Source organism: Carlito syrichta, unplaced genomic scaffold, assembly GCF_000164805.1.
Source record: "Carlito syrichta isolate Samal-C Ts95f unplaced genomic scaffold, Tarsius_syrichta-2.0.1 Scaffold302567, whole genome shotgun sequence".
NCBI lineage: Eukaryota > Metazoa > Chordata > Mammalia > Primates > Tarsiidae > Carlito > Carlito syrichta.
The window spans coordinates 51750-74445 of record NW_007246663.1 but is presented as its reverse complement, the minus strand read 5'-3'; the positions used below and the strand labels follow the sequence as shown (position 1 = coordinate 74445).

The 22696-nt window shown below is 37.6% G+C and overlaps 1 protein-coding gene across 1 annotated transcript in view; it reads right to left on the bottom strand.

Moving 5' to 3' along the window:
* The window catches only part of LOC103259228 (rho GTPase-activating protein 32-like), a gene marked incomplete at its 5' end in the record, with an annotated part of 94939 nt that overhangs the window by 43260 nt on the left and 28983 nt on the right, over positions 1-22696 (bottom strand). The window contains 1 exon segment of the mRNA XM_008056887.2: positions 3892-3973. Within this exon segment, the coding sequence (XP_008055078.2) occupies positions 3892-3973 (82 nt within the window).

Here is a 22696-nt window from a genome sequence, read left to right as displayed (position 1 = left end):
GAAAGGGATTGGCAGTAGCAGGACACTGCTGGGGGTGGGGGAGAGTGGGTGGGATGGGGAGGGGTATATAACATCACTAAGGGCTAAGGGTACTTGATTTCAAACCAGACAAAGTGGGGACCAAAGGCAGGCCCAAACTTTATCTGTACAATGACCACTTGTCTACCTAATTCTGAATTGTACCCCAAATCCTTAAATGAAAACTAAAAAAAAAAAGAAAGAAAGAAAAGAAAAAACATTCCATGTTCAGGGAATGGAAGGCTTAATATTGTTAAGATGGTAATATTTCCCCAATTGATCTATAGATTTAATATAAGCTTTATCAGAATCCCAACTGACTTTGTAGATATTGACAATCTTGTTGTAAAATCTACATGGAATTGCAAGAGACCCAGTAAAGCCAGATTAACCCTTAAAACCAAGAATGAAACAGGAAGACTTATAGGTCTCCATGCAAAACTTACTACAAAACAACAATAAAGACAGAGTAGTACTGGTATAATTAGACAGGACATATAGTACAATAGAAATGAAAGTCCAGAAATAAACCCATAATTTTCTATAACGGTGTCAAGTCAATTCAATGTGGAAGGAATGATCTTTCAACAAATAATGCTGGAACAGTTGAAAAACCACGTGAAATTGGACTCCTACCTCATACCATACACCAAAATTAACTTAAAAAATGGATCACAGACCAAAACGTAATATCAAAAACTATAAAACTCCCAAAAGAAAATACAGGAGTCTTCATGACCTTGGGCTAGTCAGTCTTCTTAAGGAACAAAAAAGAAAAAATAAGTTAGACTTCATCAAAATTAAAAACTTTATGCTTCAATGAATACCTTCAAGAAAGTCAAAGACAATCCACAAAATGGATGAAAATATTTGTAAATCATTATCTGATAAAGGACTTGTATCTAGAATATACATGGAACAGTTACAACTCAATAATAAAAAGACAAATAACCCAATTTTAAAAACTGGGGAAAGGATCTGAATAAACATTCCTCCAAAGAAAATAAATAGCCAATAAGCTCAAATAAAAATGATCAACATTACTGGCCATCCAGGAAATGCAAATCAAAACCACAAAAAGATATAACCTCACACCTAATAAGTCAATAATTTAAAAAAATCCAAATAATAATAAGTGTTGACAAGGATACGGAACAACTAGAATTCTCAAACTGCTGGTGGAACTGTAAAATGGTACCGTTGTGTCAATGGTGCACCTAGCAGTTCTTCAAAAGATTAAACACATAGTTACCATATGACTCAGCAAGTCTACTGTTAAACATATACCCAAGGCCAGGCTCAGTGGCTCAGCATGTATTTTCAGCACTTTGGGAGGCCAAGGCGAGTGACTGCCTGAGCCTGCGGGTTCAAGATCAGCCCAGGCAACTTCGCAAGACCTTGTCTCTACAATAAATACTACGCCTGTAGTTCTGGCTACTTTGAAGGTTGAGGCAGAAGGATCGCCAGAATCCAGCAGGTCGGCGCTGGGGTGGCCGTGAGTGTGCCTGGGTGATAGAGTGAGACTTCAACTCAAAAAAAAAAAAAAGAAAACAAAAAACCGAGATGAAAACATATATTCACACAAAAACGTACACACGAATGTACAGAGTAGCCCAAAATGAAAACAACTTCAAATGAATAAATAAAGTGTGGAATATACATACAATGAAATATTATTTGGCCATTAAAAAAAGGAATGAAGTACTGATACATGTTACAGCATATATGATGCCTGAAAACATTAAAGCACCGGGCTTGGTGGCTCAGCCTGTAATCCCGCGCCTTTGGGAGGCTGAGGTGAGTGGATTGCCGGAGCCCGCAGGTTTGAGACCCGCCTGGGCGACTTGGTGAGACCTCATCTCTACAAGAAATCAAAAAATTAGCCAGGTGTGGCAGTGCATGCCTGTAGTTCCAGCTACTTGGGAGGCTGAGGCAGAAGGATCGCCGGAGCCCAGCAGAGCCCGGGAGCAGCCACTGCACTCCAGTCTGGGCGACAGAGTGAGACTCCAACTCAAAAAAAAAAAAGAAAAAGAAAAAAGAAAACAAAGCATTACACAAGGTAAAAGAAGTCCATCACAAAAGACCACAACCACATAATATATGATTCTACTTATAGAAAATGTCCAGAATAGATAAATCTATAAAGATAGAAAGTAGATTAGTGGTTGTTTATGGTTGAGGGGCAGAGAGGCGAAGAGCAGCATCTGATAACGGATACGAGATTTCTTTATGGAGTGATGAACTGTGGTAACGGTTGTATAACTCTGTGAATATACTAAAAACCACTGAATTATACAATTTAAAAGTGTAACTTTCAATGGTATGTGAACTATTTCTCAATAGAGCTGTTTTAAAAAAAAAAGTTTCTGATGTCATATTTATAAAATGAACAAATCTACAGTCATCACAATTACTAATGAAGATTTTTCAAGCAAGTACCCACTGAAAAGTCTCTTTAATAAGTTTACTGAAAGAAGGATAAAATTGGCTTGAAAAGAACTGAGAATACTGGCTTACATGGAACTTTAGAGAACTCTGTTTTTAATTATTTTCTCTATTGAGCAATGAAGTTAGTCTATCTAAAACAAATAAATTCCTATGAAAGAAATGGAAATGACAACTCCCTAACATTCTATGAAGAAATAAGCTTTGAAAGGGCTTATTAGCCAGGTTCGGTGGCTCAGCCTGTAATCCCGCATCTTTGAGAGGCTGAGGTGAGTGGAATGCCTGAGCCCGTGGGTTCGAGACCCGCCTGGGCAGCGAGACCTCATCTCTACAATAAATCAAAAAATCAGCCAGGCATGGTAGCACATGCCTGTAATTCCGGCTACTTGGAAGGCTGAGGCGGAAGGATCGCTGGAGCCCAGCAGGTCGAGGCTGCGGTGGCCAGGAGTGGCCACTGCACTCCAGTCTGGGCGATAGAGTGAGAATCCAACTCAAAAAAAAAATAAAGGGGTTATTACTCTTTACCTATATTCTGTAAGGCTGTTTGATGCAAGCTTTGGGAGAAGTGGGAAAATACTAAATAAGGCAAGAGTAAACTTTTTTCTCTCCAACTCTTACATAGAGGCCCTAAACCTAGCAAATGCTTTAAAAAAAATAGTTCAAAAAATTCTGAGGCCCAGAATTTTTTTCTTCTCTTTTTATTGGGAGGAGGGAAAGAATAGAATAAATCTAATATAACTAGAAAAAAATACATTTAATTATTTCATTTTCCTTCCAAAAATTTTCAGTCTTTATGTTTACTCTCTTTTTAAAATTTTACATCAGATAAAAAAGTTCCAGCCTAGGGATTCTGTAGAATCTTGCACTGGTTAAATTATCTCAATAAATTTAAAAAATCCCCATTGTCTTGATTTTTATCCCCTTCAACACTGCTTTATTTATGTGTAAAATAATTTACATATTTATGTATCATCATAGATATACTAAGTAATAGGAAATTCTGTTTAAAATAGTTTTGATGTTCACAGGCACTGTTAAAAAAAAAATATATATATATAATACCCCTTCATCTATTAATTTCCAGTTAATTTCACCATCTCCATGCTAGTTTTTTAAACTTTTTTAAAAAATCATTTTATTCATTAACAAGTTCTATTCCTATTATGCAGTTGTAAAAGCAAACAATGACAAAGCTTAATGGACCATATCATTCTTTATTAAAAGTGTCTAAAATTTGAATGCATGTGAACTTTTGTGAAATGATCCATAGAGAAATAAGAATACATTTAAAAATCATATACAATGAAGAATGCCTATTATGTCAATAAATGCAAAGAACAGTAAAACAAACTGTATACTTGACTGAAAGATAAAATCTGTATCTTTGAGCAGTTGATAAAATAACCATACTAATGAGAGTGTACTTACCTGGTTTTGGCACTGAGTTGGTCACTGACTGGGGAACCTTTTGGTTAATTAACTCAACACAGTGTCCAGGGAAGAGTCCCACCTGAAAAAAAGTGACAAACAGAGATTCTAAACCAGCAAGCAGACCAATAGTGAACATTGCCAATTCAGTTCCAGTAAAGTATTCCACAGTCCCTCCCAAGTGTTCTATTATTCCAAGACTCTAAATAACAAATGATGCCAATTACACAAATAATAAAACAATCTGTTGCTATGAGTATGCACAGTTAAATAGTTAAGTTTATTTAGTCTTAGTTTTTAAATTCCCAAACTTTTTCACACCAGTTAATATATTTAGTTTGACAAGATATGCATGTGTGCAATAGGTAAAATTTTAACATTTAATAACTCACTATGATGAAATCTCAATCTACTTGTGTTGATATCTTGTTGCCAACTTCTTATGTTTATTGTCATCTGTATGGTTTTTTTTTTTTTTTTAAATTTACACTAACCACAATTCAAGTTGTTGTGATTTTTCTCTTTACTCTCCCATGGGCTTCATGAAAAAAATGACACGATAAACAAATTTCTGAAACAATTGTTCATTAAAATCCTGGTACTCTCTACCGTTAAATAGCTAGTAGTACATGGATAAGAGAGAAAGCAAGAGAAGAAAACAGTTAGTCTCAGCAGTGGCAATAAACTTTATAAAGCACAGCACAATGACCTTTTAGCAGAATTGCTTGCATGGTTTTAGGCAGAATCCTAATAAGTTGTATTCCGAAAATACTGAGTTCCAGATCATTCAGAGATATTTTCTAGACAACAGAATAAATACAGAGATAAACAGCATGGAAGCAAAAGTAAAAAGGAAATCTCTACCAATATTTATAGATGTTTCGTAGATAGGAATATAAATGGGCTGTCATGCAGCAGATGTTAAAACTGAAACATGAAAACTACATCACTTTGTATATCCCTCTGTTGACAGACTCTGGGGAAGAATGGAATAGTCTTCCAAGAGTATGAGTCATCATGAAGTCCTGAGCTGTATAATTTCCATCTGTATGGAATTATTTTTGCATAATCATTTGCTGCATTCTTATTTCAATTTCTGGATCAATAGTCTACAGCAGTCTATCAATAGCCTATGGCATCTTCAAATTATGAAGATGAAAGCAGTTATCATGAATTGAAAGGTTACTAGTATATTATCAGTTTTGTTCAAAAGATTTTAATTTGGGATTCCTATGCATTGTATTACAAAATGCTGTTTTAAGTATTTGCTTTATTGATGAAATTCTGCAACATATTCTACCAAACTTCCTGTTTTACTAAACAAGTAGAAATTCTTGGGCAACCCCTTCAGGTCCCCTCCCACTGTGGGAGCTTTTCTGTCCTCTCAGTAAATCCTGCTTTCATTCTAAAAAAAGAAAAGAAAAAGTCTTTCCAAGATTGGTTAGAATCAGGTAAAAATCAACTTGAAAAATCCTCGTTTTTCTCTTATACAGGTCAGTTGTCTTGAGAGGGCATATGGAGCATGATTAGCAGTGTAACCTCAAGAGTAAGTGTCTAGGTTCAATCCTAGGTTGCAGCTTACTAGATTGGGTGTGAAACTTAATTTCTTTGTGTTTTAGTTTCTTCATCTAAACATGATAATAATAATGCCTATCTCATAAGGATTGTGATGAGAATTAAATGGACTAGTATCTGTAAAATGCATAGGGTAATCAATCACTTGCTAAATGTTATCTATAATTATCCCAGTACGTTGGTTACCAGAAGACCTAGAGGGCCCTAGCTCTTTCATCAAATGAATATTACACATAATACCACCTTTTGTGTATATCTTAAGTTTTTTCATTCAAATATCAATCTTTCCATAAAACTCTAATTCATTTCAATTTATAAACAAATGCAATCTATAAGAAAAAAAAGACCAGGTTTTAAAACTTGGCTCACCCATTTATTAGGTTCTGTGATCTGGAGCAAACTGCTTAATATCTTTGTCTTAATTTTCTAATTTGTAACATTAGGGATATTACTGTCTACATCTCAAGAATTTATATGAAAGCACCTAGCCTAGTTTTTAAATTAGAGTATCTTCCAGCAAATAAAAACAAGTTTATTGTCATTTCCTCGCAAAAACTGAACAAAGCTTAACAAACTTCTTAGGAAATTACATCATATATGTCACATTTTCACCTTTTAAATTTATCACAATGCATTAAGCTTAGGTATATGAGGGATATGTTAGTGTATACTATGTAGAAATAGATCCATAGTAAATTCATTTAATGCCTAACTCCAATCCCTGCCCACTCATCTCACTTTATTACAAAGTGTAATATTACTAAATTTTATCTAAACTATCCAGTTTCCCAGACTCCCTGTATACAGGTGAAGCCAAGGGATATGTAAAAACAGCTCTGCTGCTACTATCCTGTCTCTTTCTTTCCGCTGTGAATATAGGCATCATGACTGGATGTATAGTAGTCATTACTTGACCATAAATGAAAGGTCAAGAAAATCTTACAGACTTTTGCCTAGCATCTTTAAGTTTCTGACCCAACAGTGGCTTCAGTCACCTTTTCTGTCACTTTTCAGTTTTTTGAAGCCAAAACTCAGTTCTATAAATCTGTGAAAGGCAAACAGATTGTATTTTCTATCACAAATTTTCATTACAAAAATGAAACTATGTTCTGTTGAAAATACACATAAGAATGTAAATAACACTAAATATATACTTAATGAACATTTATAGTTTTCTGATGAATACTTAACCTAATATTTTACCAAGTATAAACAATTCTGATAAAATGTCAATTGATAAAAGTGACAAGAACTCTGGCAATATGATCTATTAACTGTTATCTAGTTTCCTATGTGATTCTTTCTGCAGTAGTGATACTTTTTGAAGCTTTAATTTATATGGCTGGAGAGGAAGAGGGGAATTGAGTATACTGGCAGGGGTCAAAATGAGATTCAATTCTAGAAAGAGTTGGAAAAGGACCAGAATTTAGGGCTTTGGAAGGTAGAGAAGTAGGTGACGCAATAATACAACGACAAGAATAATGTAGAAATAAGGCTAGAACAGGTTAGCAATGGGCTTATAGGAGGAGAGTGAAGTTTTACTTTGGTAGGTTTCAATCAAGTCTTTGAGATAAAGTGAGAAGAAGCCAGAGATGCTATTATATCCCATGGTGTGCTAATAAATGTTTAACAACATCTGTCTATGGGGGAAAGGCCTTCATTTACAGTGTTTGCCAAGTTCATGATAACATGAAGTGATTTCAAGCTACCAACTTGATACAACTGAACACAAAATTGAAAAGAGATGCAGAGTAACACTCTGCTAGGTAGTATTTATACGATACAGATATATTAGATGGAAAGAACCTCAACAGCATAAAGAATAGTAAAATGTAATAAAATAATTACAAGAAGATTTGATTATTACCTTTGGTTTTAATACAATTCATTTCGTTGTAAACTTGTATACTTTAATTTTTAATACTGGCTGTTTGACAACTATCCTACAAACTTTCACCACTGGCTCTATGTCTATGCTTTCTACCTCTAACAGCTCTTGGGAATCCATTTCCAGCAGCTTGACAAGTATATGGCTTACTCTCTGGCACTACAAGAATAAAGAGAGACACAAAGGGAACAAACCATAATATGGTTCTTCTGATCTTCTTCTACCTTGAAATAAAATCAAGTGTGGCTTCAAAAGTGAGGATACATATTGAAAAATATTTTGATGTAGAAGGAATATTAGAAAAGAAACTACTCCAATAAAATAAACCTGGGACTTTGGTAACAGTAGGAACAGAAAGGAATCATTGCTTCACAGTGAACTCTAAACCTAACTAGAGTCTCTCTGAAGCAACCAACAAAAACCTAAAAAGTAATTTCAACATAATAATATCATCGCTGGGAAAGGTGGCTCATGTCTGTAATCCTAGCACTTTGGGAGGCAGAGGCAAGAGGACTGCCTGAGCCCAAGGGTTTGAGACCAGCCTGGGCAACTTGGTGAGACCTCGTCTCTACAATTAATAAAAAACCTAGCCAAGCATGGTGGTATATGCCTGTAGTTCCAGCTACTTGGAAAGCTGAGGTGGAAGGATCACCTGAGCCCAGCGGATTGAGGATGTGGTGGCCATGAGCGTGCCACTGCACTCCAGTCTGGGTGACAGAGTGAGACTCCAACTCAAAACAAATAACAATAATGTGCTTATCACTGACTTTTTGAGAAAAATGCTACTTTAATGGTTTATTTATTTAATTTATGGCTAGTGAAACTTCAAGGCTATTAGTAGAGCAAAATATTTGTTTTCTTACGCTTAGTAAAGCACTGCTCTTACTCCCAGAGATGTGTAACAGATTTTTCAATTGGAACTATTTGGCCTCAGAGTTAAAACTCCAATTTTTCATTTTCTCACTACAGCGCTCTATCCTCCCAGGTCTCTAGTGTTTATATTCTATAACAACTGAAGTTAAAATTTAGAGACATCCTATCCTCTTCATATTTCCCCCCTAGGGTAACTATTCCCCTTCTTATCTTTTTTTGGCGAGGAGGAGAATTGGACCTATCCAGTATGCATCTTGAGGTTAACCATTTGAACTTTTAAAATCAATACCCTTAGTTTCCTTGCAATAGTAACCTTTTACCAAATCAATCCAGCAACTCCTCAAACTAAATCAATATATTTCCATACTTCCATGTCTGTGTATTGCCAGAGAAACTCACATCACTGAGATTGGAACCATTGCAAATACACAGTCCGCTGTCTAGAAATTATTATTTTATTACCATCTAATTATTTTCTCCCTACTCCCCAAAGAGTTTTAGAGAACCTACTCTTCTTTTCTTTCTTTCTTTCTTTCTTTTTTTTGGTGAGAAAGCAGGAGTTTATTAAGATAGAAGAGCTCCCAAGTGGGAGGGGGCACAAAACAGGGTTATCCCAGAACTTACGCTTTAGAGTCTCTGCTCAATCTGACCTCCATGCCCCTGCCAACACCATTCCAGTACAGTTGATCAGACAAGTCAATATGTCAATAGCTTGCCTCCTACAATTTAGGGACTAGGTTCAAATTTTTAATTATCTCCATTAAGCAGCTGCTATACAATGAAAGCAATAAAAGTTGAAATCAAATTCCTTAATTCTTTACTTTTCAGTTCTTGGTTCCATTTACTGGTGGCCTACTAATTCTTGCATTGTGTTCTTTGAGATATTCCTACCTATGCCTTCCTCAGCTCCCCATTTTCCCTGTATCTCCCAAAAAAATATATATTACTTCTGGTTTCTTCATGTCATTTATACTGTCCTCTTAGATGTCAACTCCTTGATTTTCATTTTTAAAATATTACTCTTACAGTTGGATATGCAGGTTTGAAAGTCAGAAACAAGGTAAGAGATCAGAATATAAATCTGGGAGTTAGTCACATATGTGGAATTGAAAGCTGAGGGAGTAAGATAATATAGGACAAATTGTAGAATGAGAAGACAGTCCAACTCCAAACTTCAAAAGTCTAGTAGAGGAGGATGCCCTGGCAAAGAAGACAGAGAAGAAAAGCACAACTACTGAGTGGTATCAAGTCAGTCAAGAGATGAAAGTGTCAGGAAAAGAGAAATCAAACACTAATGAGAGTTTAAGTGAGAAATAATGATGTATCAATTTTTTCATTAAGCCAAAAAAATACTACTAGTGGTAAAACAGAAGAAAACAAGGGTGAAGGGTTTAAGATCATATTTGTGACAAGTGAATGTTATCATTGCTCTAGAATCTAGGCTAGTGAAGGCAGGAAGTGGGTGGTAGGCAAAAACTGGAGGAAACAATGGGATGATAACATTGAACATAATATTGAGTATTGAGCAAAACTGTTCATTGTATAGAAAGTAATTGAGGAGACTGAATTTGTTTTTTCAGGTAGTGCAAGGAAATACCAAGACAAACTAGATTATAGTTACTTTAAAATTTTAATTAACTAGGCTGGGCACAGTGGCTCAAGTCTGTAACCCCAGCACTTTGGGGGGCTGAGGTGAGAGGATCGCCTGAGCTCAGGGGTTCGAGACCTGCCCAGCAACTTGATGAGACTTCATCTCTACAATAAATAAAAAAAATAAACCAGGCGTGGTATGCGCATCTGTAGTTCCAGCTACTTGGAAGGCTGAGGTAGAAGAATCGCCTGAGCCTAGCAGGTCGAGACTACGGTGGCCATGAGCATGCCACTGCACTCCAGCTTGGGCAACAGAGTGAGACTCCAACACACACACACAAAATTTTAATTAACTTGTCTTACCTTTTCTCCCTGGAAGGAGTAAGAAGAGAATAGAAAAGGCATTATAAGTGGAAGGACACATAGAGTAGAAGAGAACAATTTGCACAGAGAAAGGAAATAATAGTTATATTTGACAGGAACATCTAGTTTTAGGAGTTTTTACTTTTATTTTTTGTGGTGCCTAGGCTGGCCTCAAACTCATAGGCTCAGGGGATCTTTCTGCCTCAGCCTCTGGAGTAGCTGGGACTACAGGCAGAAAGTTCTTTATATGTTCTGGATACATGTGTTTTATCAGATAAAATCATTGCAATTATTCTCTCCTAGTCTGTGGTTTATCTTTGTATTCTCTTAACAATGTCTTTCAAAGGGTAGAAGTTTTATATTTTGATGAAATTCAATTTATTATTTTTACAATTGTTCTTCTGATGTTTCATTTAAGAAATCTCAGCCTAATCCAAATTCACAAAAATTTTCTCCTAAAAGTTTAATAGTTTATGTTTTACATTTAGGTATACTATTCATTTTCAGGCAATTTTTACAGATGGTGCAATAAATAGTTTATTTTGGAGGCATATGGATATCCAATTGTTCCAGTGCCATTTGTAAAACATTTTTCACTGAATTGACTTTGGAATTTTGTTGAAAATCAGTTGTTCAAGTATATGTGTCTATTTCTGGACTTTGTATTCTGTTCCTTTGAGTCACTTATCTATCTCTCCACAAATACCACATTCTTTTGATATTTTTTTTTTTTTTTTTGAGTCAGAGTCTCACTTTGTCACCCAGGGTGGAGTACAGTGGCACACTCACAGCCACCACAGCCTCGACCTGCTGGGATCAGGTGATCCTTCTGCCTCAGCCTTATAAGTAGCTGGGACCATACACACATGCCACCACGCCTGACTAATTTTTTGATTTACTGTAGAGATGAAGTCTCACCAAATTGCCCAGGGTGGTCTCAATCCCCTGGATTCAAGCAATCCCAAGGTGCTAGAAATACAGGCGATTGAGCTATCATGCCTGGCCAATATTGTAGCTGTATAGTAAATCTTTAGTGTTAGTTCCTCAACTTTGTTCTTTTTTGGTTTTGGCTATTCTATTCCAGGTCCTTTGTATTTCCATTTGAATTGTTTAATCCACTTGTCAATTTCTACATGGGAGCTTGCTGGGATTGTAATTCAGATCAATTTGGGAAGAATGATAGCTTAAAAATATAAGGTCTTCCAATCTGTAAATACAGTATATATCTCAATTTATTTGGAGCTTCCATTTTTCCTCATCAATGTTTTGTAGTTTTCAGTATGCAGATCTTCCATATCATTTTTTTTCAGATACATTCCTAAGTATTTCATATTTTTGATATTATTAATGGGTTTTGTTATATTTTCTGACTGATGTTAATGCTGCTAGTCTGTGAAGCACATTTAAAATAACTAGGTTCCCATGTAATTGCCCCAAGTATTTATATTTAAATATGTATTGTGTATTTTAAAGACATTAATTACTTTCCTTTTACTTCTCCTTTATGTTATATATGAAAATTTATATTGACTTTTTGAAACTGTGTATTAATGTAAGTAGTTATATTATTTGTAAATTTTATTTCAGAATGATAAGAAGGGATTTTAGAAAATATTTGTCATAAAGAAGGGATGCAGGATTTGATGAGATTAAGAACTATTGCCCTAATCATCTTGTCAATGATTTCCATGAAACTGAATGCTTAAGCATCACTTGGCAAGACATAAACTGATGTTAAAATTATTCTGGATACTGCCGGCTCCTTGCTTTGTGTCACCACTTCAGCACCTGGCAGGGCACTAGCAGGAGCTGTGGAGGGAGTCCAGAGGCAAAGTCCCATGGAAGAGGAAAAGAGGTACCCCACCACCATCTTGAAGGCGTTGGAGGAAAATGTTCTCACTTGCTCACCACAGAGTAACAGACCCAATCCTCTGTGACTGGTGGATCAACTATTCAGGGATTGATCCTGACCCAGAGGGAATATCCTGAAAGCACAAACTTCAGAGGGACCTGATGAGTGCTGAATTCCTGGTGCCCCACACCCCCTACACTGATCCAACCGCAGGACAAAGGGTGTGACCAGAAAAGGAAGAACTCCAAAGAGTTAAGTGGTAAGTGAGGAGTTGACCGAAACCCTCTCCTCCCCAGTAATCCTCTGAACGTCATACCTACACAGCTGGGCCACAACTGACAGAGACAAACCCAGGCAGAGACTGGATGTCAGTCGCAATAGGAGAACTCCATTCCAGGAAAGTTTGGCTGGGGCACCCCCAGCGAGTAAATATCTGGGGAAGAGACAATCCTGTACCTCCTCACTGGAGATCTCTCTGACCATACGAGAGTGAGAGGGGAGGATTGCAGCCCCACCCACCCCCACTGCCCATTTCCACTGCAGGAGAGACCTGATTAGAGGAACAATTACAAGAGGCCAGGTTTTTCTTTTAATTTTCAATTAAAAAAAAAATTTTTAATTTTTGACTGTTTGTTAGTTCATCTATGTGTTAAATATTTTTCCTTTGTGCACGAATGTGTATATGAGGGTTTGATCTGTACCCCCTCAAAATTTTTTTTCTTTTCCTTTTTTGTTTCTTTCTCCTTTTATTTGTTGTTTTCTGTTTATGTGTGTATGCGAATAATTGAGTGTTCATCTTTCAATTTTGTTGTTGTTATTGGTTTGTTTTTACTCTTTTGTTCTTCCGGAGTTTTTAAAATTTTCATTTCTTATAGTTTAAGGAGTGTGTCAATATACGTGTGAGGGTTCGACCTGAATTCCTTTTTATTCCCCTCCTCTGGTCTTTCTGATTTTCTTCTCTATTCACTTTGTGCTAGGCATGTGTGTGTGTGTCTAGTTTTCTTGGGGTTTTTTTTGTTGTTGTTGTTTGTTTTGTTTTACTTTGTTGTTATTCCAGTTTGTTCTGGGGTGTGTGTATGTCTGTATGTGTATGTTCAATTGTTTTTTGTATTCGTTTCTGGTTTGCATCGTCATATAGAGTGGTGGTGGGAATGGGTCTCAGGGAACACATACCACAGTAAGTGACTGTAATTTGCAAGTAGTTTCTGAATCATAGCTCCCCATCCCCTACTTTATTGGAGTTTCAAAAACTACAAGAGACAGCAAAGCTTCCCATCCATTATCCTATATCAAAACAGAACAAATCCAGAGTCTGGATCAAGGAAGAATAGAGGACTGAGCAAATATAAGAAGGAAAAGCCTCTCCCACTAACACTGAATAATAGAACTAAACAGAAAAACAAGAGATCTGTCATAAACGAGGAAAAACCAGAGGAAGACTTCAGGCCATTTCAAGTGTACCAAAGACAAATCAGACCTTGGTGCCCAAACAATGGAAGTCACCAACAACTGACCCCAGAATACGACAGGGATTAGGGGATGGATGGAAAGAGTGAATAAGACTCAAGAAAGACAAGATCAACACTGAAATAACTTGTAACAGAGATTTTGGCAATAAAAAATTTCATCCAGCAAATAAATAACAGGATGACAAGCATGAAAGCAGAATTAATTAATCTAGCTGAAGAAAGAATCTCAGAACTTGAAGACCAGAACATGGAATTAACCAGATCTGTAAAAAACATGAAAGAAGGCTCAGAAATAAAGAACAAAGTCTACAAGAGATGTGCAATTATATCAAGAGGCCGAACCTATGCCTGATTAGTATCCCAGAAGAAAGGGAAATGGAGAACAACTTGGAGCAAGTGTTCCAGGAGGTAATCCAAGAAAATTTTCCCCATCTCACCAGAGATGTGACTGGTCAAGCACAAGAAATACAGAGAACCCCCACAAGACATCAAAAGAGAAGATCAACCCATAGATACATAATAATTTGCCGACACAAAGTAGGCACGTAAGAAAAAAATCCTAAAGGCAGCAAGAAAGAAAGGTCAGACTACCTACTGGGGAAAACCAATCAGAATAGCATTAGACCTATTGGCAGAAACACTACAAGCAAGAAGAGACTGGAGTCCTATATTAAAGTACTCAAAGATAAACAATTTCAACCAAGAATTTCTTATCCAGTCAAGCTTGCTCAGCTTCATCAGTGATGGAGAATTAAAATCCTTCCCAGACATCCAATCCCTAGGAGATTATGTGGCTTCCAGACCAATTCTACAGGTATTAAGCACAGAACAAGGAAAAAACAAGAATGTCTACATACTTCCCAAGAGAACAGCAGAGCACAGAATCAACAGAGAATACAGTGCAACAAGAAACTTGAAAACACACACATCATCAACCCCCAAGCCAAAAAAAAACAAAGAAAAAATTTTATAAGAACCTCACGACAGCAATAAAGAATCGCATTTCAATAATCAGCCTGAATGTGAATGGATTAAACGCACTACTGAAAAGACACAGAATGGCAAACTGGATAAGAAACTATGACCGAATTATTTGCTGCATTCAAGAGACTCATCTCACTACAAGGGACACATACAGACTCAAAGTTAAAGGATAGAAAACAAGTTTCCAGACAAATGGATCACAAAAGACAGGAGCTGTGATCTTAATATCAGACAAAGCAACTTTCTTTTTTTTTTTTTGAGTTGGAGTCTCACTCTGTCACCCAGACTGGAGTGCAGTGGCCGCTCCCGGCCACCGCAGCCTCAACCTGCTGGGCTCTGGCAATCCTTCCACCTCAGCCTTCCAAGTAGCTGGAACTACAGTTGCACGCTACCACGCCCGGCTAATTTTTGATTTTATTGTAGAGATGAGGTCTCGTCAAGTTGCCCAGGTGGGTCTTGAACCTGCGGGCTCAGGCAATCCACTCACCTCAGCCTCCCAAAATGCTGGGATTACAGGCTGAGCCACCAAGCCCGGCCCAGCAACTTTTAAGTTATCAAAAATTTTAAAAGATGCAAAAGGATACTACATAATGATAAAAGGTTCAATTCATTAACAAGAAATATCCATTCTAAATATATACGCATTCAACACAGGAGCACCAGCATTTATAAAGTAACTACTAAGTAAACTAAAAAAAGATATTGACTCTAACACCATTATAGCAGGGGACTTGAATACCCCACTAACAGCCCCTAGCTAGATAATCGAGGCCAAAAATACAAAAAAGATACCTGCACACATGTTTGTTGCAGCTCTATTCACAATAGAAAAACATGGAACCAACCATGTTGCCCATCAAAGCTGGACTGGATAAAGAAAAAATGTGGTGCATATACACAATGAAATACCATGCAGCCATAAAGAAGGACAAATATATGGACTCTGCGGCAACTTGGATGGATTTGGAGTTGATCATACTCAGTGATCTATTGCAGAAACAAAGAACAGAGTACCATGTGTTCTCACTCATAAGCGGAACTTGAACAATTATAATGCTATAAGAAAGCAATTGGCAGTAGTGGAAAACTGTCGGGGGGGTGTGGGACTGGCAGTTGAGGGAAACTGCTAGGGGAGGGAGGGGCGTACCTCATCAACAAGGGTACCTGCATAATCAACGTTTGTATACCTAACCCTGAGCTATACCCCCATATCTTTATAATAAAAAAAAGAAAAGCAAAACCAACCAAAAATAAAATAAAATAATTCTGATGTTATAAATTATAAAAGATTACCAAGTTGCAAATTTATTTTTAAACATCAACAACAGTTGCTAATGGCACTAATACAAATAATAAAAACAACAGCAACAAATAAGATAATAAATTAAATAAAATTTACACATTTCTGTGACCCAAAAAAAGGGGAAAAAATTACAAAATTGAAGCTCACTATGCTTGTGTCCTGATCCTGACTGTACTATGTACTTTGTAACAGAAAAATTTATCTAAATCCCTTTGTCTCCAGATTTCTATCATTTTAAAGTGACAATCTAGAACCAGATGGTCCACTATCATCTTTTCTACTGTATCTATGATTCATTCAAGTAAACAAGTAGACACTAATACAGTTCACTGAATTAGTATCATGATCTGTTCTTTGCTCAGAATGCCAAGGTTTCAATGTAAGATCTATACCATACAGTGAAATAACAATGGGATAGTTTTTTACCTTCAATGCTTTAGATTCCTTATCTGTAAAATGGGGTAACAGTAACTTCTTCTCAGAGCTGTGAGAATTAAAGGTTACTGGAAAACACGTCAAAAAGTCTACTTCTACACTGCTGGTGGGAATGCAAACTAGTTCAATTTCTATGGAAAACAGTGTGGTGATTTCTTTTTTTTTTTTTTGAGTTGGAGTCTCACTCGGTCGCACAGACTGGAGTGCAGTGGCCGCTCCCGGCCACCGCAGCCTCGCCTGCTGGGCTCCGGCGATCCTTCTGCCTCAGCCTTCCCAGTAGCCGGAATTATAGGCATGCGCTACCACGCCTGGCTGATTTTTTTGATTTATTGTAGAGATGAGGTCTCGCTGCCCAGGCGGGTCTCGAACCCACGGGCTCAGGCAATCCACTCCCCTCAGCCTCCCAAAGGCGCAGGATTACAGGCTGAGCCACTGAGCCCGGCTGGTGATTTCTAAAAGAACTAGAAACTGACCTTTCATATGACCCAGCAATCCCTCTACTGGGAATATACCTGGAGGAATTCAAATAACACCACAGAAAAGATACCTGCACATGCATGTTTATTGCAGCACTATTCATAAAAGCAAAAAACACGGAACCAACCATGCTCCCCATCGAAACTGGACTAGATTAAAAAAAATGTGGTACATATACAAAATGGACTACTATACAACCATAAAGAAGGCCAAACATATGGACTTGGCAGCAACTTGGATGGATTTAGAGTCTATCACACTCAGTTATCTATCACAGAAACAAAGAACAGAGTACCATATGTTCTTACTCATAGGTGGACCCTGAACATTTACCATAATACTGTAAGAAAGGAATTGGTAGTGGTGGGATACTGCTGTGGGGGAGAGGGGAGGGGAGAACAACATAACATCAATAAGATACCTGATCTCAAACCAGGCAAAGTGGGGACCAAAGGGAGGCCCAAACTTTACCTGTATGATGTCTACTTGTATACCTAATCCTGAATTGTACCCCTCATCTTTAAGATAATATATATATATATATATATATACAAAAGAAAAGCACACTTAAGAAATACTCAAGAAGTGTTACCAATTACTTTTATTTGCATTATTGTATACTCCTTCCTCTCTTGAAATTATGTAACATTACAGATAAAAATTTATAATGATTTCCCATTACCTAGTTGTAGAGAAAACGTTTTGTCCTATTTGATTTTAATAATGAAAAGGTACAGCTTTGGATTCCAGGATACTACATGAATATAACTGTCTTTACATACATAAGCAGATAAATTGCCATCTTCCATTAAACTACTACAAGGGATAAGGTTTCTAAATATCTGCCCTTTGGGATTAAGAAGACTTCTCTGAAAGTAAGTTATTTGAAATGATATTAAACTCTTAAGGTAAGAAAATTTCTATTGTCCAAGGATCATTTCTCTGATATTTGTGTACAAAAAACACTCACACAACATTCAGGGATAACTATGAAAAATAAAATAGCCAATCCTTGATTGTCTCGAGAATCAAGAGAATGTTAACTATATAAAATTTTGTCTCTCTAAATGAGATTTTATCTATTAAATTAACTATCCCAAATGTGCTTTAAGGATGATTTTTCTTGGGGGGAGTGAAGAACAAAACACAATTGCTACACTGTATTTAGTTGCTCCCTTTACCTGTGCACAGGACAAACAGTGGGAGGCTGGATCAGCAATTCTCACAGGTCTTACATAATAATCACCCAAGAAACTTGTTACAATTCAGACTTCTGACCCCATTCCCTGAGATTCTGATGATCAATATCCTGTTTGAAAGTGTTTCTTATCAAGTCATTTGATACAAGCCATTCTCAGATAAAACTCTGAGAAACACTACACTGAACAAACAATCCTCAAAAATATTAACATGCTATATTTGTGTAATGCCTTTTACCTAAAAAAAAAAAAAAAAGCTCTCAGAGGCCTCACCCACATTTTCAACAGTAGTTTACAGATAGAACCATAATCTGATAATGCCAGTTAGTTCAAAAATTAAGAAAAAAAATTGAAGAGCTATTTTTTTTCTGAAGTTCAATATATGATGAAATACTGCAGAAAAAGAAGATTCAATATACGCCTTAGGTGACAAATAAAAAACACAGATTTCAGAATTTCAAATTACTGTAGTTAATATAATTTCACACTTCCTACTCCCATAAGTTTAAGAAAAGAAAGAGAGTCATGGTATAATTTAAACACATGGATGAACTTATCTTTCTGTTCCCACGGCTAAATTATGATCTAGGCTAGTATAATACGTGGAATAGAACTTGACAAAATGCTGATCTTAACCAACCACCAGCTGACTAGCAGAGTTTACCTATGGCACACATGGATAAAAATACAGTCAGTCTTATATTCTACCCAACTACTGAAACAGAATTTTGAGGTATAGGCCCTGGAATTTGCTGTTTTTTATATGTCCCCCTGATGATTATCATACACACTAAAGTTGGAGAATCAATGAGCAAAGGGAGAGTAAAAAGAATTATTGGTAAGAGAAAAATGAAGAGAGCAGTATAGTAGCATCCTTAAGTATATTTGGTAAAAGCTATTCTTTGGACTAACTTTGTTAGACCATAAAACACCTATTAGAACAGCTAATTTTTTTTTTTTTTTTTAGTTGGAGTCTCACTCTGTCGCCTAGACTGGAGTGCAGTGGCCGCTCCCGGCCACCGCAGCCTCACCTACTGGGCGCCGGCGATCCTTCAGCCTCAGCCTTCCAAGTAGCTGGAACTACAGGCACGCGCTACCAAGCCCGGCTAATTTTGATTTATTACAGAGATGAAGTCTCGCCAAGTTGCCCAGGCGGGTCTCGAACCCGCAGGCTCAGGCAATTCACTCACCTCGGCCTCCCAAAGTGCAGAATTACAGGCTGAGCCAGCGAGCCCGGCCTAAATTTTTTTTTTAACAGACAATTATCAAATGCTGGTGAGAATGCAGAACAGTAAGCACTTTCGTTTACTGCTGATAAGAATACAAAATGGTACAGTCCTTTGGAAGACAGAGTGGTGGTTTCTCACAAAGCTAAACATACTCTTACTATATGATCTAGCAATTGCGCTCCTTAGTATTTACCCAAAGGAAGTGAAAACTTATGTCCACACAATAACCTGCAGAGATGTCTACAGCAGCTTTATAATTGCCAAAAACAAGGAAGCAACCAAGATGTCCTTTAGCACATGAATAGATAACCTGTGATACATCCATAACACTGAATATTAATGATTTAAAAAGGAGCTATCAAGTCATGGAAAGATAGGGAGGAACATGCGTATTACTAAGTGAAAGAAGATATCTGAAAAGGCTACATACTGTATGAGTTCAACTATATAATATTTTGTAAAAGGCAAAACTATGGATACAGTTAAAGATCAGTGGCTGTGAGGGGCTCAAGGAGGGAGGGACAAATAGGTGACACACAGAAGATTATTCAATATGAAACTGCAAGGATTAGTAAATATTATTACGGCGCCAAGAGTGAACCCTAATGTAAACAATGGATGTTAGTTTAATAATTGTGTATAAATATTAGTTTATTAATCATAGCAAAAAGCAAATCCATAACTGTTCCAATAGTTGTGAAGTAGGATTTGAGACTGTATTTTTATCTATGTGATTCTGGCCTGGGTGTTCCTCAGACTGTTTTTCTAGAAAGTGCTTACTCGGTGCTGTAAGCAAACTCAGGTAATCAGCTGATGGTTGGTAAAGATCAGCATTTTGCTGATTCTAGCCAATGTATTGTAAAGCAAGATGTGAATAATAGGGAAAACTGTGTGTGGGTGGGTTTATTATATGAAATTCTGTGAATTGTTTGCTCAATTATACTGAAAATCTAAAACTGTATTAAAATCAGGCCTATTAATTATTTTTCAAAATAATAATGAATAACATTTAAAAGAATAAATTAAAACAAATAATACATCTTTTTTTTATTCGGGGTCTCATGCTGTTGCCCAGGCTGGAATGCAATAGCATAGTCATGGCTCACCACAGACTTGACCATCTGGACTCAGGTGATCTTTCTGCCTCAGTCTCCCGAGTAGCTGGGACTCCAGGTCTATGCCACAACTCCCAGCTATTTTTTTTTTTTAATTTATTTTTTGTTGAGATGAAGTCTTGCTATATTGCCCAGGCTGGTCTCGAGTTCCTGAACTCAAACAATCCTCTCGTCTCTGCCTCCTAAAGTACTGGGGTTACAAGTGTGAGCCACTGATCCCGGCCTATATTGTCTTTAACACGTACGTACAGTACGGAATTTCATGTCACTGTGCCCAGTCAAAACAAATAATATGGCTCAGCCTGTAATCCCGCACCTTGGGAGGCTGAGGTGAGTGGATTGCCTGAGCCTGCGGGTTCGAGACCCGCCTGGGCAACTTGGTGAGACCTCATCTCCACAATAAATAAAAAATTAGCTGGATGTGGTAGCACGCGCCTGTAATTCCGGCTACTCGGAAGGCTGAGGCGGAAGGATTGCTGGAGTGCAGCAGGTGGAGGCTGCGGTGGCCGGGAGCAGCCACTGCACTCCAGTCTGGGCAACAGAGTTAGACTCCAACTCAAAAAAAAAAACAAAAACAAATAATAAATTAAAAACAACACAGCAACTGCATGGCACTAGTTCGTAGCAATATTAAGGAAAGGCTTCTGCCCTGAGACCTGTGTCCTGTCATGCCCTGATGGTTGGTCAGAAAGGAGATAACACAAATGTGACCGTGACAAAAGAAAAAGTGGAGTTCACATAACACGCCACAAACACATCAAGCTAAGCAGAGCTGCAAATGGAGACATATAGGACCCATGCAAAGAAAACATGTTTCAGAAAGCTTTCTGACAGTGCTCAAGAGTATGACACCTCAATGGACTCAGCCTCCATCCTAGGAACAATGGCCCAAATCCTTGCTCCTTCTCACTCTGAAAGTGGTTTGCACTAAATGATCCCAATCCTCAGGAAAACCACTGTGATGGCCATGCCAATGCCAAAACGAGCCCCTTGAATCCTTTACACTACTAGGGAAGACAGGCTGTCACCTCTGTGATTCCTCCTTTGTAGTCTGCTGACAGAACCTAGTTTACAGAGTCCATGTGTGACCAGAGCCAGTTCAAGCCAGTTGATCCAGGTGCATGCTGTTCCATGCATGGCTAGTCTGTCCACTCCCACTGACAGGAGCATCAACAGGTCATCTAGACAGCCTCTCCTCAGAAGACACACATAAGACTGTGCTCCAATGTCACGTCCTACAGGAAGTTCCCCTAGACCTGCCAAAAAGTCCTGATGGGCCCTAGACCTCCCCATTCATCAAAGAAATACTGAAGAGAATACTGAGATCTGTTAATCCTCCATGGCCTGCCTGGCTCAGGCATGGCCTTGTTCCCTATCAAGTCTGTTATGAGAGAGTCCTCAGGAGCCTTCAGGTCAGCCCTAAAGGTATCCCAACCCCCAACTCTTCATCCAGGACTGGCTGGTACCTATAACAGGCTGAGTTGTGTCCACCCAAAATTCATATGTTGAATTCCTAACCTTTAGTATGTCAGAATGTGACTACAGTTGTTCCTCAGTATACTCAGGGGATTAGTTCAAGGAACCTGTCATACAACAAAATCTGCACACGGTCAAATCCTGCAGTTGTATTCTGAAAGCTGGCCTCTATATATGAGGGTTTCGCATCCCACAAATACTACATTTTCAGTCTGTATTTGGTTGGAAAAAAATCTATGTATAAGTGGATCCACATAGGTGAAACATGTGAGTTCAAGAGTCAATTGCATATTCAGAAACAGGGCTTTTAAAGAGGGAATTAGATTAAATGAGGCCATATGGGTGGGTCCTAATCTAATCTGACTGGTATTCTTATAAGAGGAGATTAGGACACAGACAACTACATGCACAGAGGAAAGTACATGTGAGGACACAGCAGGAAGACACCCACATGAAAGCCAAGGAGAGAAGTCACAAAACGAACCAAACCTTCTGGTACCTTGATGTCTAGCTTCCAGAACTGTGAGAAAATAAATTTCTGTTATTTAAGCTACCCAGTCTATAGTGTTTCGTTAAGTCACCTAGTCTGTAATGTTTAGTTATAGTAGTAGCCTTAGCAAATGGACACAGCACCTAACAGACAAATGAAGGAATGAATGATTAGATGTATTCCTAGGTATTTTATTTTTTTGTGGTGAAAGTCTTTCACTTCTCTGGTTAGGAAGATGCCGAGGTGTTTCATTTTTTCTTTGTGGCTATTGTGAATGGAATTGTGCTTTTTATTTGGTTCTCTGTCTGTTGTTGGTGTATATGAACACAAATGTCTTTTGCACATTTATTTTGTACCCTGAGACTGCCAAAGTCCTTTATCAGTGCTAGGAGGTTTCTGAAAGATTCTCTTGGGTTTTTAAGGTATAAGATCATATTATCAGCAAAAGGGAATAACTTTTCCTTTTTGGATACCACTGATTTCCTTC